A 16,022-nucleotide genomic window follows, 5' to 3' on the forward strand; every position below is an offset into this window, starting at 1 on the left:
TATATAGCATTTTAGCATATATAGCTACCGTGGACCCACCAAAGAGGGGATATCGGAAGACATTATTCCTCACGGATGTTAGTATCACCCATGTCTCACCCAGGTATCACCCATGTGTCACGTGTCCCATGATGATTTGCGCCAATAAATATTTATAAAATGACCTCTAGAACGAGCATAATAATTTCGGATCACTTCGAAAGTGACCGGAAGAATAAAAAATAACACCCACGTCAATCTTAGCGATGATACGACGTTTTTTCTTAAAAGACCATAAATACTGCAATGGGAGATATATAAAAGTGTACAAACAACTAAACTTCCTGTTGAAAATAAGATTGTTTTTTTGAAAAAGATCTATCACGTCAATCAATAACTTGTATTGGAGTACAATTTCACCGTTTATAAAATAGAAGAAAATGTTTTCGCAGTATTGAGACTCGTATATCTCTTATTCTTCCGGTCACTTTCGGAGTGATCCGAAATTATTATGCTCGTTCTAGAGGTCATTTTATAAATATTTATTGGCGCAAATCATCATGGGACACGTGACACATGGGTGATGCCTGGGTGAGACATGAATGTTACTAACATCCGTGAGGAATGATGTCTTTCGATTTCCCCTCTTTGGTGGGTCCACGTCAGCTCACAATGCTATATAAGCAGAGGCCCACAGCATTTCCAAGTCACTTTCACCAGGACAGCGGAATTGAGAAGACCACACGCATCTGATCCAGAATCATCCCATACGATATATTCGGTAAGTTTTAGTATTTAAACTCAATGAATACGCCAATGCTTGAAGTATCTTTCACCTGATAGACTCATAATACTGTTACTGTAAATATTTAAATACGAAATACTGAATAAACGGCCTAAATGTTTGCTTCACATTGGTGGCATCTGGAAATTTTCATATCAATACGTTACATTATGCATATTTGCGTTGGATTTATTAACACTTTGGGTGCTGAGGGTGTAATATTACGCCACGTAAAATCCTTCGATTTTGGTACTTACGTAATTTTATGCCATCCGTCTCTTGAAAAATCGTTGCCTGCCATTTTTCAACCTAGTGGTGCTAACCTCTAAATAAACAAATGAAAAAAACGATAGAAAAATTAATTATTTTTTTAATTAATTTAGATTTTCGCTACAGGCGTCATATTACTTCATCCGTCTTTAAAAAAATCGTAGTTAGCTATTTTTTTTAACAAAATGGCACTAGCCTCTAAATAAATAAATGAAAAAAAGGAAAATTCATTCATTAAAGGGATACAAAACATCTATTTCTCGCATCAACGGTTAGTTCTTAATAAATAACACAAAATTATTGGAAGCGGCCAGTACTGAGAGAAAGATCTACAGTACTAAGGTCACCACGTTACAATTTTATTTTATCATTTTTATTTAATATTAGTTAAACACTTTTATTTTCGATTACTTAGATCGCAATTTTGCACTGTTTCTTGCGGAAAAATATTGTGATATTTCCCAGTACGACCCTGTACCCCACATGAGATGGGGTGAAAATCGCCTTGACCCACGGCCCCCCAAAATGCCACCCGTAATTAACAGATAACCTAAAATGCGTGTACAAAGTACCACCTCTCACCTATTTTAGTCCTTTTTAACTAGGGAAAAAACTAATTACTACACCTTTCCGTTAGGCAAAACATCTTTCTTCGTTAATGACTTTTATTGGTCATGAAATGGCATAGAGATTCTCTTTTTATGTTCTTTGTGTTACACTGAATGATATTTATTTTTAATTACTCAAGCAATATAAGCCAATAGCGTAGCCTTCGAATCTCTAACGGCTTCAATTCTAATTTATTTCTGATAATTTGTGCATCGCTTTCTTAACGGATTTAGCAGTATTTTTTAACTGCGCGGATTTCTTTGTATTCTATTAATTTAACGTAGACAGTATTTCTGCGCTGAATCTTATATACACGTTACATATAAATGGTATGGCATTTCGTATGCGTAGTACAACCTCTGTCTCGCTATGTCATCCACAAATATTTCCAAGAAAGCTTGACGAATCCAGGGGCGGTCTGGGTAGATTTGGAGCCCTTGAGAAGGGCTTATGGTGGGGCAATCCTTACTCCTTACCGGGGAATAAGGTAGTCCTCTTCGGAAAATTTTAGGAAACTGCATGCACGAAAAAGATTTTTTCTCGATTCTCTCTTTTAAAAACTAGGTAAAAGTTAATGAAAATTGGAATTTCGCAGTAAAAAATACTGTGAAAAGTGATAATATCAGGTGTAAAGCTTGTAAATTTTAAAGTGTAGTAAAGTTCTCTCATATATCTAGAAAATGCTTTCCTTGACGCTGCACTGAAATTTAAAAAAAAGGCTCAATAATAACCTTACGATTGACCTTTTCACAAAATCATCAGGTTCTCTAATACCTTCATTTATTTTCACATAATATTTTAACGCTTTTCTGTAAAGAAAGCTACTAATGAAATCGTAAAATTTTATAATTGCAATAATCTAAGGTTAAAGTAATCAGTTATAACGCGGGGAAAGCATTTTTCAGATGACTCATAAAGTCATCAGAATGAGCTCTTGAAAAGGAAAACTTTACGTTCTTTCTTGAGCATTTCAGTGGAATTTAGAGAAACCTTTGCAGTTACTACCCTATGGTCACTTATTCCTTCGGCGGTTCTCAAGTTTATTACCTGATTAGGTATACTTGTCGCTATTAAATCAAGAATACTGTCTCCTCTGTTGGGTGCGGATGCTATTTGAAACAATGAATTTTATGTAAAAATGTGTAATGACGCCTCTCCAATTCAATTAATCTCCCCCACCAGGAATGAAGCTATACGTCTCCTAATCCATAGAAGGTGCGTCGAAATATTCACCAAAAATCAAGTTTCTTTCAGGATACTGGGATGCTATGCTGCTTTTTGGGTTTCAAAATCTAACTTTGATGTTAAATCTGTGTTTGGTGCTCTTTAGTACTGGCTACTAATATATTTTTAGATTTAAGATATTTAATTGAACACCACACAGATTAAACGCTGCTCTCTGTTATGGTTTCCGCTTGATTGACGATTGAATTATTTACAGCTATAAATACTCCGCCTCCAGTTCAATTAATTCTATCATTTCGATGAACAATTTACGATTTTGGGAAGATTTTACCGTCTGAATCTTCATCTGTTAGTCAACTATTTGTTCCCATAATAACATTTTACTTCGCCCTATGAATTAAATGGTAGAATTCGGGAAATTAAGTCCTTAAACTACGGCCATTACCACCAGGGTTATTAATACCAGGGTTATTACTTTAAAACTAGTATTATTGCGATTCGGGACTGTTTTCGATTCGCTCTTATCGATTAGACTATTTTTAGGCTCTATATCCCTACTCCATGGTTCTGCAGATTTTATTGTCACACCATACTTTAACCTTGACTGCCTTTGATATTATGATTCAACTGATGTTTCGTATGCTTAAAGTTATAACCTGTATTATTGTAAATTGGTAATGCTGATTATGACAGGGTGATTTTTCTTTCTTTCCCTCTATTCTCATTTCTTGAAGAACTTTTACCTGTGAGAACATCTGAATTTACCCTTTTATTTATCAACCCACCATTATATCTGCACCCTTCCCTACTCTAAAAAAAAGACTTTCAGGGCTCAATATGCTACACGGCGAAAAATACGTTTAAGTTCACTCAACAACGTCCCAGAATTAAATCTATGGTGACCACTAATACCTTAACAATTATCACTTTAAAAGGTTTTAGTGCGTCAATTGCGACTGAACATTTTCTCAATCACATGCAAATGATTAATACAAATTTAATTGACGACACACAATTTTTCTAGGTAAATTCCATAATTCGTAAAACAAAACTAACATTTTATTTTTCCCTAGCCAGTGGAAAGAAAACATTTATTTTCTGCAGTTTGATACTTCACTTTCTTTCCAATTTATTTGAACCCCAATATTTTTAATTGAAAACAGTACATGACAATTCGCTTATTTGTAAGGATCAAATAGATATATAAATTAATGTGAACAAAAATAATGGAGGAAAAAAGGATGAAAAATATACTCCAATGAATTCACACTTCACTTGGGACATTATCTCTCCTGTTATAAAATTCAAAATCTCAGCAGCAATTAGATGCATTATATGTCAGTATCAATATCTGCGGTTGTACTCCTCGGTTCTAATCGGTCACTTCTCAGAGGGAAATCAGGTGGAGGTCTTCTCCGATTGTTCAATACCTCATTACCCTTCCTGTCGCGTTTCTACGAGTAGTACACGGTACTTGAATTTTTATGAATCCTTCGCTTTGTTTCCGCTCGTATGGTTTTCAAAAATGTCCGCGGCGCCGTGATAGGTGCAATGTGATCCACTTTTTCCGATATTTTGCAGTAAAATGTTCGTAATTGCGCAATTTGCACTATGAGTGCCTCTTTTAGTACGTATAGGCACTTGAAGAAAACTTTGGAGTAATGCGAATTACAAGTGTTACAGAGATATGGCAATTATATTTTTTTGGTGTTCTTATTTAGTACATCTGCACTCACATTGCTGCTCGCCCTGAGCCTAGCATGTGCTTTCGCAGGAAAAGTTTTCATTTTTAAGTTGGAAGTTGATCACAATAAGTAATACAAAAAATTAACATTTTAGCGCACACCAACCTTGCTAGTGTAGTCGTCATATCTCCGCGTCCGTGATGACCCTGCTTAAACACCATCGGAGTCCGAGATAATGCGAAGTCCTCGCTGGGAGGGCCGAAAAAGGTTGGAGCTGAAAGCATGTGACTACCCGCGAAAACCTTTTTAACCAATGTCCTCCAAATATGTGCCGTGCCCGGTTTGGGGGATAATACCCCCCCCCCAAAAATTCTCAAATTTTTTTAATTTTAATCCATTTCACTTAATTGGATTGATATTACTAATAGTATAATGTAAGGATTGATATAAAATCCCTCAGAAAGCCGTAAAACTCACCATTTTGAACCATTTATCTTAAAATTCCGCAATTTATTAATCTCGCACCTACCGCTTATCTTGGTGGATATTCCATACCCCCTCACACCCCGGTATTAGTTGCACCTAAACCCCCCCCCCCCCCCAGCCTTCATTCCTACCTGCGCTCCTGCTCCGTGCCACTAGATAGAAGAGTCTCTTGAGGCTCAGTACAGCAGTCATGCTAAGACGAAAACACCACCGTCTCGAAAGGGTTAAGTAGTTATTCATATTATTTTGTAATATCATTTAATAACACCTGTGCCTCAGTTATTACATACACAAAAGCCCGTTGTCCAAAAATATTCTACGAATATCCCAAATGCCCACCCACCCCTATAGCCCATCCCATCTCTCCCCTAGTCTATCCATCAATGCCGGGAAATCCCTCCAACCGAAATTTGAAAATTTTCAAGTGGCAATGAATGACTAACATTGATGGATCTCCAAGAATCTTGTTTAAAACGCGATTCATGATCTTTAGAAGCAATTGAATTCTTGAATGTGGAACATTGTTTTGGTCCCTGACCCAGTTGATTTTCGGACTTACGTTTTTGGCACCTTCTTTGAATTACTGTTATACAAATTGTATACGCTATACGCAACTTGTATACAAATTGTATACGCTATACGCAAATTGTATATGCTGTATACAGCATGTGACTTAATACAGTTTATACAATTTGTATACTTTGTATACAAGTTGCATACAACCTGTATAAGTAGTATAAAATTGTTGCACGGTTTTATACAATTTTTTCATAGGGGTAGCAGTACTGCCAGTGACATTACGGAACGCGCCCTGCCATCGCTAAGCAACTATGAGGATGAATGCGACTACAGCGGTCATCGCTTTGGCTGTTATAGCCAGCGCTTCGAGTGAGTACCAAAAACGTCACGTTTACTTGTAGATAGATGTGCAGACATTGAGAGCACCTATAACTCACTCTTCACCGGTCGTGTTTTGTGTATTTCTTCCCTATTTGAGCGATGGAATTCTCTCGTAAACCATTTCCGGCAAGAAAAAAGTCTGCTTGCGATTTTGAAGATATTAATACGCTCCGCTGCTATATTGTCGTCTTTAAGTTATCTTTCATAAATATTTTAATGGCGCTCAGGGCTGGGCAGTATTCCAAATATAAGTATTTTAAAATGCATATTTGAAATACTTTTGTAATCTTTACTTGATATTTCATATCCATGACCCGGATGTATCTTGTATTTTGACTTCAAATACAGATTTTTAGTATATTACAAAATTTAAAACACGAAGAAGAATTATATAAAACACGAAGTACTCCGACCATAAATAACGAAATGGTCGAAAGTTAAAACAAAACACTCAGTATAACGGCTAAAAAATAACTTTCGACCATTTCGTTATTTATGATACGAGCACTTCGTGTTTTATATCATTCGTCTCAGCTTTTTTAGTACTTTAAAAATATGCTATTAAGATTGAGATATTATGAGAAAGTAAAAAAAGTTAATAATTCTATTAGAGGTGCTAGTTGCCTTCGTCGGGGGGAGGAAAGGGACGGGCGAACGGACCCGCCAACTATCTGTGTCGTTCCTGTACAGTTTTTTTGTCGGTCCTTTCCTACCCTCCTTTGCTCGCGGCTCTGGTATTTCGCGGACCCGTGCGCCAACTTACGGTGTACACAGTATAAACTAATTTTAACACTTTTCATAATCGAAAAAATAATTTGTTAAAGAAATATTTGGTAAATTCATGATTTTTCTATATTTTGTTTTTTTTATAAGGGAATAAAATTGTGCTTTCATTATTTCGGGGTGTGTCCGGACCCCGCGTATCCCCCCTGGCTACGCCACTGGGTGTACACTATGGCAGGCAACAGTGCAACAACGATAGGCGACAAGGCTGCGACGGTTACCGCAGCAGAGTCAACCTGGCTGTGGAACAGGCAGGCTGGCCCTGCTTGTCAACATTATTCGTCTCAGTGGCGTAACTATGGGGGGGGTGAGGGAGTAGATCCCCCCCGAAAAGCCTCAGATGAATAACAAAATATATTTAAAGCTATCGTATAATTATTAGACATAACAACTGCATCTGCTTTAAGTTCAATCTTTAAAAGCCAAAGTGATGTAAGATGTATTTCCAGGCATTTATTTTTTCAAAACTTTTACCAGATTTTGCCCGTCGGGGAGGGGGTCGCCAACTCAGGCCATCCCATCCCCCCCAAGGCATATTCCTAGTAACCCCACCTATTCATCTCACTCTTTTATCAACATTATTCGTCTTATTCTTTACCAAGGCTTCCGAGTGCCCAATGGGCCACCGACACTTGACGGGAGAATCGTTGGTGGGGAGGATGCAGCCCCCGGAGAGTTCCCTTACCAGGTAAGGAATGAGATCAAGGGAACACCTAGGATCAAAACTTGGGGGAGGGGGGGGTAGCAAACCATGGTTGTTCAAGCTATAGGTAAGATTTAAGCATGGAAAAGGTGAATGAAATCAACATTTTAAGAAAACTGTAACGGCTCCTTATTAGTTTTTAAAATTATTTGGTTGAAAAAATATTATTTTCCTTAAAAACATATGCAATTTTTGCTTCTAGGGGGGGCATCTGCCCCCTCCTGCCCGTCGCTGGGTACGCCCACGACTAAGATCATCATTATCATCACTGGTCAACGATCCTAAGATTGGTTTTACGCAGCTCTACACTCAATTCTACTATTAGCTATGATCCGTTTAAAATTTTGTGTTTTGAGTTTTGGTTTTTTTGCCTAGTTTAGTTTTTATGGCCAGAAGTGGAACTCATCCACAGAGCCAGTGGCACATCGAGGGGGATTCCGAACCCCCCCCCCACCCCCCCCCCGTAAATATACAAACACAATAACTTCTTGAGAACTTATTATATATTAACAAAATATTTTATAAACTGAAGTTTTTTCCGATTGTAAAAAAGTGTTTAAATTAATTTAAAACACTCCACTTAGTTCCCTAATTTTCAAAATATTCCCGCGAACTCTCCTGGTTCAACCCTGGTTTTAGATTCCCGCCCCGAAGAAAATTCCTGGCTGCGTCACTGCGTGGAGCCCTGCCGTTTATTTTATTTAATTTATTTAAATCTGCATGTTTACACCATATTTTCTTCATGTATTTGACCTCGTGTCCAATTTCTCCTGTTCCATCTTTCAGCTCTCCTTGAGAAGCGACGGATATCACATGTGTGGTGCATCCATCTTGAGCGAAGACTGGGCCGTGACTGCCGCACACTGCGTTCACGAGTGAGTATCAACGAGAAACAGAAACTCGTATCCAATGGCCGTGATGTAGGTATTACGTTATAGGTGCAAAAAAATACTGTGTTGGTTTGCTGGAACGGAAGACTTCGCAGCAGTGACCATGGGCGTACCCAGCGGGGGTCAGGAGGGGTAGGCTGCCCCCAACCCCCCCTCCCCATTAAGACAAAATCGCAAAAGTATTTAAGGAAAATAAGGACTGGATTGAAAAGAAAGTTTTCAACAATTTTTACATTTTCTTTAACTCATGTAAAATGATATTAGTATAACACATGTTACAAAAATAATTTTTTTCCAGCAAATAATTTTTAAAACTAATAAAGTGCTATTTTCTAAAAATTAAATAAAATTTTCTAAAAATGCTGGTTCCTTTCACCTTTCCCATGCTAAAATATTACAACTTGAACGGCCTTAGCTTACCCTCCCCTAGTTTTGATCCTGGGTTCGCCCATTGACAATGACCTGCCCAAGCTTCTCAACCGGAAATCGCTGCCAAGCACTAATCTCACATGAGATTGGTCAAAATGCGTATTTTCAGTATAAAAACGTTAATACATGCTTCATTTTAGTTGCGTTGCGATGCATTCATTGCGTGGAATTTATATAAAATAAAAACAACTGCTTTTGCTATTTTTATGTAATATCAGTTAAGGCTAGTATTTAAGATAACTAAGATCATAGTCTATAATCACATTTAACACTGATTCTTGCGGAAAAAAATTACGTGACACTTGCCCCCTCTCCCCAACGTGAGAATCGGCTGAACCCCCTCCCCTAAACGACTCACGTAATTAATGGATGCCGCCTAAACCGTTGTGAAGTCGAGAATTTTAAGCGTTTCGCCCAATCTTCGTTACTTACGCAGCGAAATTTTTTCGGCTCCAGCCACGCGCAGAAAGATCAGTTCGTCACCATCACAATTGTTATGCAGTGTTGCATGTTGCAGGATAACTACACTTTCTGTGCAAATGCCTTGGTTTTTCAACATATGAACAAGGTCTCGGAATGCGTCTTGTTCGTATATTGAGAACTTGCTGTACCTGCCATCTATACCCTTTTTCCTGACCTTAGACGGCTGGACAGGAGAGAGCTAGTAGCCATTGCAATAGCATAGCAATAGTATTGCAATAGCATATTCAATCCCTGCTCCTTTAGAGAAACATGCTCCACATGTCAGTGGCGCAGTGATGGGTATTTTTGGGGGATAAACCCCCCTCCCCAGAACTCAGTGAAATATTTATATTTAATACATTTTACTGAATTGAATAAATTTAATTATAGAATAGTGTAACAATAATATATTCCTCAGAAAGCCGTTAAACTCACCATTTTGAGCTATTTATCTTAAAAAGTGTCTGGGTGAGGGCATCCACACCTCCCTTATTGCATATACCCAGTATTAGTTTCTCCTTAATCCCCCCCTAGCCTTAATTCCTAGCTATATATAGGATATGATGAATTTTTTCCTTACTTCTACGATTGTACTCTCAGGTGTAAGGATATTCTTCTTTTTGTAGGAAGCCCTCCTTGCCTGCACTTTTCTACTGATGATATATATCTTTCTGCTTCCTTTGTTGGTAACTTGGCTTCTTAGATCCAATGGATCCTTCCATCTGGTGAATCATAAAATGGACTATTGCTTTTCCCTTTATTTTTCACTCTTCATTACCATAGATTAAAATAATATTGAACCACCCTCGTTCTTCCTAACTAGCAATTTTTTCTTTGAACATAACAGCTACAGGATAACTATAGTGATTGAATGGAATCCTTCATGCAATTGTGGCCAATAATTACCTTTCAGTAAGGGTGACAATAGCCTGCAGCTCATGGCTGGTTCTCTTGACGTTGACGAGGGGGACATTTATGATGTAACTTATTTCACTGTACACCCCAATTATGATCCAGCCGCCAGAAACTATGACTGGGATATGGCGCTACTCAAGGTAATTTTTTGCTCTTCTATAGCTATATGTGTATAAGATAAATTATTAAAATATGTTACTATAAGACCACTAATTTTTTGTTTATTATGCTTTTTGTTAGTTGTATTTGCATATTTAATAATAGTGGTTTAGTACACATAGACGAATCTAGGGGGGCACGTGTCCCGCTTCCTGACCCTTAAAAAATATGCAAGATTTTTAATGCGGTCCCATTATCATGATGACTGCTAATTTCCGGGTTCTCCAGCCGCGTCTGTCGTTTATAGTTGACTGCAGTTTCGGAAGCCATCCTGCTTCCGTCTTCAGGTCGAAGGTGAGAAGTGTTCATTTTTTGCCGTCTTATATAGCACTGGCCGATCTCCTCCTGTGCGCTGATTGGTCAGAACTCTCTTCCAAACGTTGCTGATTGGGTAGCCGTTGTCCCTGTTAATATTTTGCCTTTTGTGGATTTCAATCGCTTCCCTAATTTGCCTTGGGTAGTAGCGACTCTCTTTTGCCACTATCTTCGCTTTTTCGAATTCAATGTTATGGCCGGCCTCACTCCAAACATGCTTTGCAATGGCTGACAAGTGCAGTTGTTTTTTATTGGTAGCCCTCACATGCTCCTTCATCCATCCCAGCCACTACTGCAGTGCTAGCCAAAGGACTAAACTTTGCCATAACGCCACGAGACATACCATGGGAAAGATTCATCACCGAAGTGGAGTCTGGTATCCGGAAACTACCAAAACCTGTGGCCGACGAAATCAGGGAGGACGTAGCGCGAGTTTTGCGCAGAGCTAAACCACCGAAGCCGAATATTACGTTGAAAGAAAGGGCCGCTCTCAATGCCCTTCGTGAAAACAAAAACATCGTGATCTTGCCTGCGGACAAAGGAAATGCCACCGTTCTCTTGGAGAAGGAGAAATACAACTCAAAGGTAGAAGAACTTCTGTCCGACACCATTTACGTCAAACTACAAAAGAACATGGCCAAAGCAGAGCGGGAGACAAGAGCCATGATCAAGAGGTCCTCTATTCCGACTGAAGAACAGAGATGGCTAATTACGTCCGCACCGAAACCACCGAGGCTATACGGCTTACCGAAGTTACACAAGGAGGGTGTACCACTGAGGCCCATTGTGAGCCAAATTGACGCTCCAACCTATCGACTCGCCAAATACCTAGCCCAAACTCTACAGGATTGCGTGGGAAACACCTCTTCATATGTGAAGAACTCAGCCCATTTCGTGAATATGATAAAAGGCATTACCATCGAGAGAGAAGACATCATGGTGAGCTTCGACGTAGTGTCGCTGTTTACGAACGTGCCCATTGAAGAATCAGTGGAAATTGTGAAAAACCTGACAAGCTCAGGAATTCCCAAGGACTTCCCCAAGCTTGTGGAGCATTGCCTGAGGAACAACTTCTTCCTGTGGAATGACAATTATTATGAACAATCAGACGGAGCAGCGATGGGTTCGCCCCTTTCCCCTGTGTTGGCCAACCTCTTTATGGAAAAGTTTGAGGAGGAGGCCGTGAATACCTACCACAAGCAACCAAAGCTTTGGCTTCGGTATGTTGATGACACGTTCATCGTATGGCCACACGGTGCAGAGGAATTGGACAAATTTTTGATATATCTCAACAAACAACACCGAAGGATCCGCTTCACAATGGAAAAGGAATGCGAGGGCAAGTTGCCCTTCTTGGACGTAATGATTAAGAGGAAAGACGATGGCAGTCTTGGACATGCGGTGTATAGAAAGGAAACGCACACGGACCGATACCTGAACGCAGCATCACACCACCATCCCGCCCAGAAGGCCTCGGTGGTAACATCTCTACTCCACCGAGCCTTCACCATTTCCGACGCCGAATCATTAGAATCAGAGAAGAAGCACCTGACCAAAGCACTAATCAGGAATGGCTACGACCGGAAAATGGTCCTCAAAAGGGCCGCTAAGGTCAAAAAGATGCACTCACGACCATCTGAGGAACGCCAGGCCACAGAGGAGGAGGAATTGACCAAACCTGTAGCACGGCTTACAATTCCATTCATAGCAGGAGTGTCAGAGTGTATTGCTAGGATACTAAGGAAGCATGACGTGGTCACAAGGTTCAATTGCGTGACCAAGATACAAAACATTGTACCTGGACCAAAAGATCGTATCCCGCAGGCACTATGCGAAGGCGTGTACACAGTGCCATGCTCCTGCGGAAAATCATATGTTGGCGAAACATGCCGAGGAATGGCGACAAGGATGAAGGAGCATGTGAGGGCTACCAATAAAAAACAACTGCACTTGTCAGCCATTGCAGAGAATGTTTGGAGTGAGGCCGGCCATAACATTGAATTCGAAAAAGCGAAGATAGTGGCAAAAGAGAGTCGCTACTACCCAAGGCAAATTAGGGAAGCGATTGAAATCCACAAAAGGCAAAATATTAACAGGGACAACGGCTACCCAATCAGCAACGTTTGGAAGAGAGTTCTGACCAAACTCTTATATAAGACGGCAAAAAATGAACACTTCTCACCTTCGACCTGAAGACGGAAGCAGGATGGCTTCCGAAACTGTAGTCAACTATAAACGACAGACGCGGCTGGAGAACCCGGAAATTAGCTGTCATCGTGAACGACGCCGCGGAAACCTACGCACTAGTCCCATTATCATTGCGTTCATTTTGTATTACGAGGTACACTTGTGCCCCCCCAGAATAAAATCTTGGATATAACCTTCCTTCCCCCCCCCCCCCAGAAAGAAATCCTGGATCCGCCCCTGTTAGTACAAACTGCTATTTTATACTTTAAAACGCATGCTGACGAATTTTTGTTAAATAATTTCCTGAATAATTTTAAAAACTTAAATCTTTAAGTGCAAAGATTTTCGAAATTTTAATAATTTTGTCGTGAATATTTTGGATATTGCATTAATTTATATTTAATTGTATTTTATTAATGTATATTTCAATGTATTAGGGTATTAGTTTATATTCGTACAAAAGCGTTTCTGAGTTGATTTGGTGGAAGTACAATATATCCATGGTGAAGATCACAATTGATAATTTTCCACATTTTTAAATGCAACACTCAACAACCGACCATGATTTCAACATGTAGCGTCATTTTCACTTTGAAATGACACTATGTGATGAATCCATGGTACATTGTTGAGTTTTGGAGTTAAAAAGTGTGGAAATTACCATTTGTGTTCTTTCATCATGAGTTAACTTATGTTGTTGTAATTTTGAATATTTTATAAATTTATGAATAATTTTTTCATTATATTAACACAAATTTTTTTCTTTTTCTTTCTCAAGGGGTACAGCCTCAGAGCCATTAATAAATCTCATTTCATTTCATATTACAGGTCTCAACGCCTTTTGTCTTCAGTAGTACAGTGTCTCCTATTGCATTGCCTGCAGAAGGAGAGGAGCTGGATGTTGGGACAATGGTGGTGATAAGTGGATGGGGTGACGTAAGGGTATGTGCACAAGTGCAGTCTGGTCAGGTTGGCTGGAGGCTGATCACTTACGCCCCCCTCAATACTCCCATCTTTCATGAAGCATATATAAAAAAGTTTAATAAAAAAACACTCAGATTACTTGAACTGAAGGTTTTCTTTTTGCTATTATAAAATTTAAAATTTTTATCGGTTCGTTTATTTATAACATACTCAGTGTAAAAATATCATATAAAAAATAAATAAAATGAAGGTATCTGAAGAATCAATGGGGTAGCGAGGGGGGGGGGGCTGAGGGGTCAGGGTCCACCTCCATAATACAGAAACGCAATTATTTTCTCTCATAAAAGAACAAAATAATGAAAAATCATTAATTTACAAAATATTTCTTGAACAAATAAAGTTTTTTGGATAGTGAAAAATGTTAAAATTAGTTTGAAACCCATTACTTAGTGCACTATTTTCCAAAAGTTTTCCCCCCTCACCTGAACGAAATCCCTGGCTATGCCACTGAGAAGAATAAAGGTATTCGTGATGCTATTATGAAATGGTTATTCGAATAGATTATTTTTGTGGTTTTCTTAGATTTCAGTGCATTCTCAGGGAACAAATTCACTAAATAGATAATAGAAACATAATTCATTGTTAAACTTTATAAGCTGTTAAGTTCTCACCTTAGAAAATATTTTTTCTTACAAAATTGCTATTTTTTATTGACTTTTATTTAGTTTTCATGAGTCAGAATAGCATCCAAAATCCCCCAATCACCCCAGACCACTCCCGAATCTGTGTATTTCTAAGTTTCAGTGTACTGTGCTCTGAGAAAGCCTTACTTATATGTACTTCTGAGTTCCTATCCTCTAAAAGGTACCCCTAATTATAATAACTATTTCTGTTCCATGGCAAACCACCATAGAAAAATTAAATAAGTTTTCATCATTAGTTTAAAGTTTGATTAAAAAATTACAATATATTTTTCAAGCATTAGTATTTTCAATGGTTGTTCGTAATTTGAACCCATGAATGCCAAATTTCAATTTGTATTTTCAGAAAACAAATATTTTGACAAATTCAAGATTTTAAAACTTTAAATGAAGGTAAATTTTGATGAGGGTTGGTACCATTACAATTTTGAAAATAATAACTTCAGTTTTTAACAATTCTTGAATGTTGTTCTATACATGCTCTCTTAAAATAATGATGAACAATTCCATTTCCTCAGGAAGGAGGCAATATCGCTAAATTCCTTCAGAAGGTTACAGTCCCTGTATATGACCAACATGAGTGTTTTCTGGATTACATAACCGACGGTGGGATTACAGATCAAATGTTCTGTGCTGGAGTGAAGGAAGCTGGCAAGAATTCTTGTAACGTAAATAGCATTTACATAATATATATCTTCTATTGTAATAAATGATATATTTATTTCATGGGCGTAAGCCTTAATAACATATCAATACCTTCACTGCACAAAAGCTCAGCAATTGCCTACCGAATCAAATCCGCTCATCTAGGAGCCCAATTATAATACCGTAGCAGAGAATTGGAGGTGAGCGTTTATGCTCCGGCTACTGCCAGCTGAGAGCATTCGTATTGTTGGGCTCCTCGATGAGCGGATTTGTTTCAGTGGGCGATCATTGAGCATTTTTGCAGTGAAGAAATTGATATTACAAATAAAATGCATTGCACCATCATCCAATGGTATAAAAAATTGTTTGGAAGTTTCAGACTTTTAATCTATTTTTGTAGTCATACATATTATCAGTGTATGCACAATAGTATTTTAATTATTTTGTCAATATGGTTGCTGTTGTAGAGGCCATAAATGCATCTTAAATTCAGAATTTATATTTCTCTTAATTTTCTCTTTGACAAATGAAGATTTTCATGGTCATTATTATCCTTTCCATAATAATCTGATCAGATTGGTCTGGTCCAATTAATTGCCATTCACCCTTTCTGATTTGAACTTGAAAAATTGTATGAAATGTCAGCATTGAAGCTTTTGGAAGCACATAAACATGTAGGAACTAAGATATGTACTTAATTCAATAATTCTTACTTATAGAGATTTTAAATGATTTTTGGTGAATTAATAAATCAAATTCTCGCACAGGGTGATAGTGGTGGTCCTGTGGTCACCAATGATAAGCTGTACGGCATTGTATCCTGGGGGATAGGTTGCGGAGAGAGAGAATACCCAATAGTTTACGCCAAAGTATCGTCAATGAAGGCATTCATAGCCAAGGAAACTGGCTTGAAGAAGTGATGGAGAGTATTGGCTGATTAGCCTATATACATGTATGACCATTAGCTATATTTTGTAAATTTGTATGTTCTGAAAACTTTTCTTTTCAATA

At 38.3% G+C, this 16,022-nt stretch overlaps 1 protein-coding gene across 1 annotated transcript; it reads left to right on the forward strand.

Moving 5' to 3' along the window:
* Positions 1–668: 668 nt before the first annotated feature.
* LOC124169362 (trypsin-1-like) lies at positions 669–16,022 on the forward strand. Its single transcript, XM_046547950.1, has 8 exons — positions 669–760; positions 5,773–5,886; positions 7,284–7,369; positions 8,171–8,259; positions 10,079–10,220; positions 13,570–13,683; positions 14,885–15,034; positions 15,779–16,022. The coding sequence occupies exons 2-8, from the start codon at positions 5,829–5,831 to the stop codon at positions 15,929–15,931; spliced, it is 792 nt and encodes a 263-aa protein (XP_046403906.1). The 5' UTR covers positions 669–760; positions 5,773–5,828; the 3' UTR covers positions 15,932–16,022.

Source organism: Ischnura elegans, chromosome 12 (genome assembly GCF_921293095.1).
Source record: "Ischnura elegans chromosome 12, ioIscEleg1.1, whole genome shotgun sequence".
NCBI classification, from domain to species: domain Eukaryota; kingdom Metazoa; phylum Arthropoda; class Insecta; order Odonata; family Coenagrionidae; genus Ischnura; species Ischnura elegans.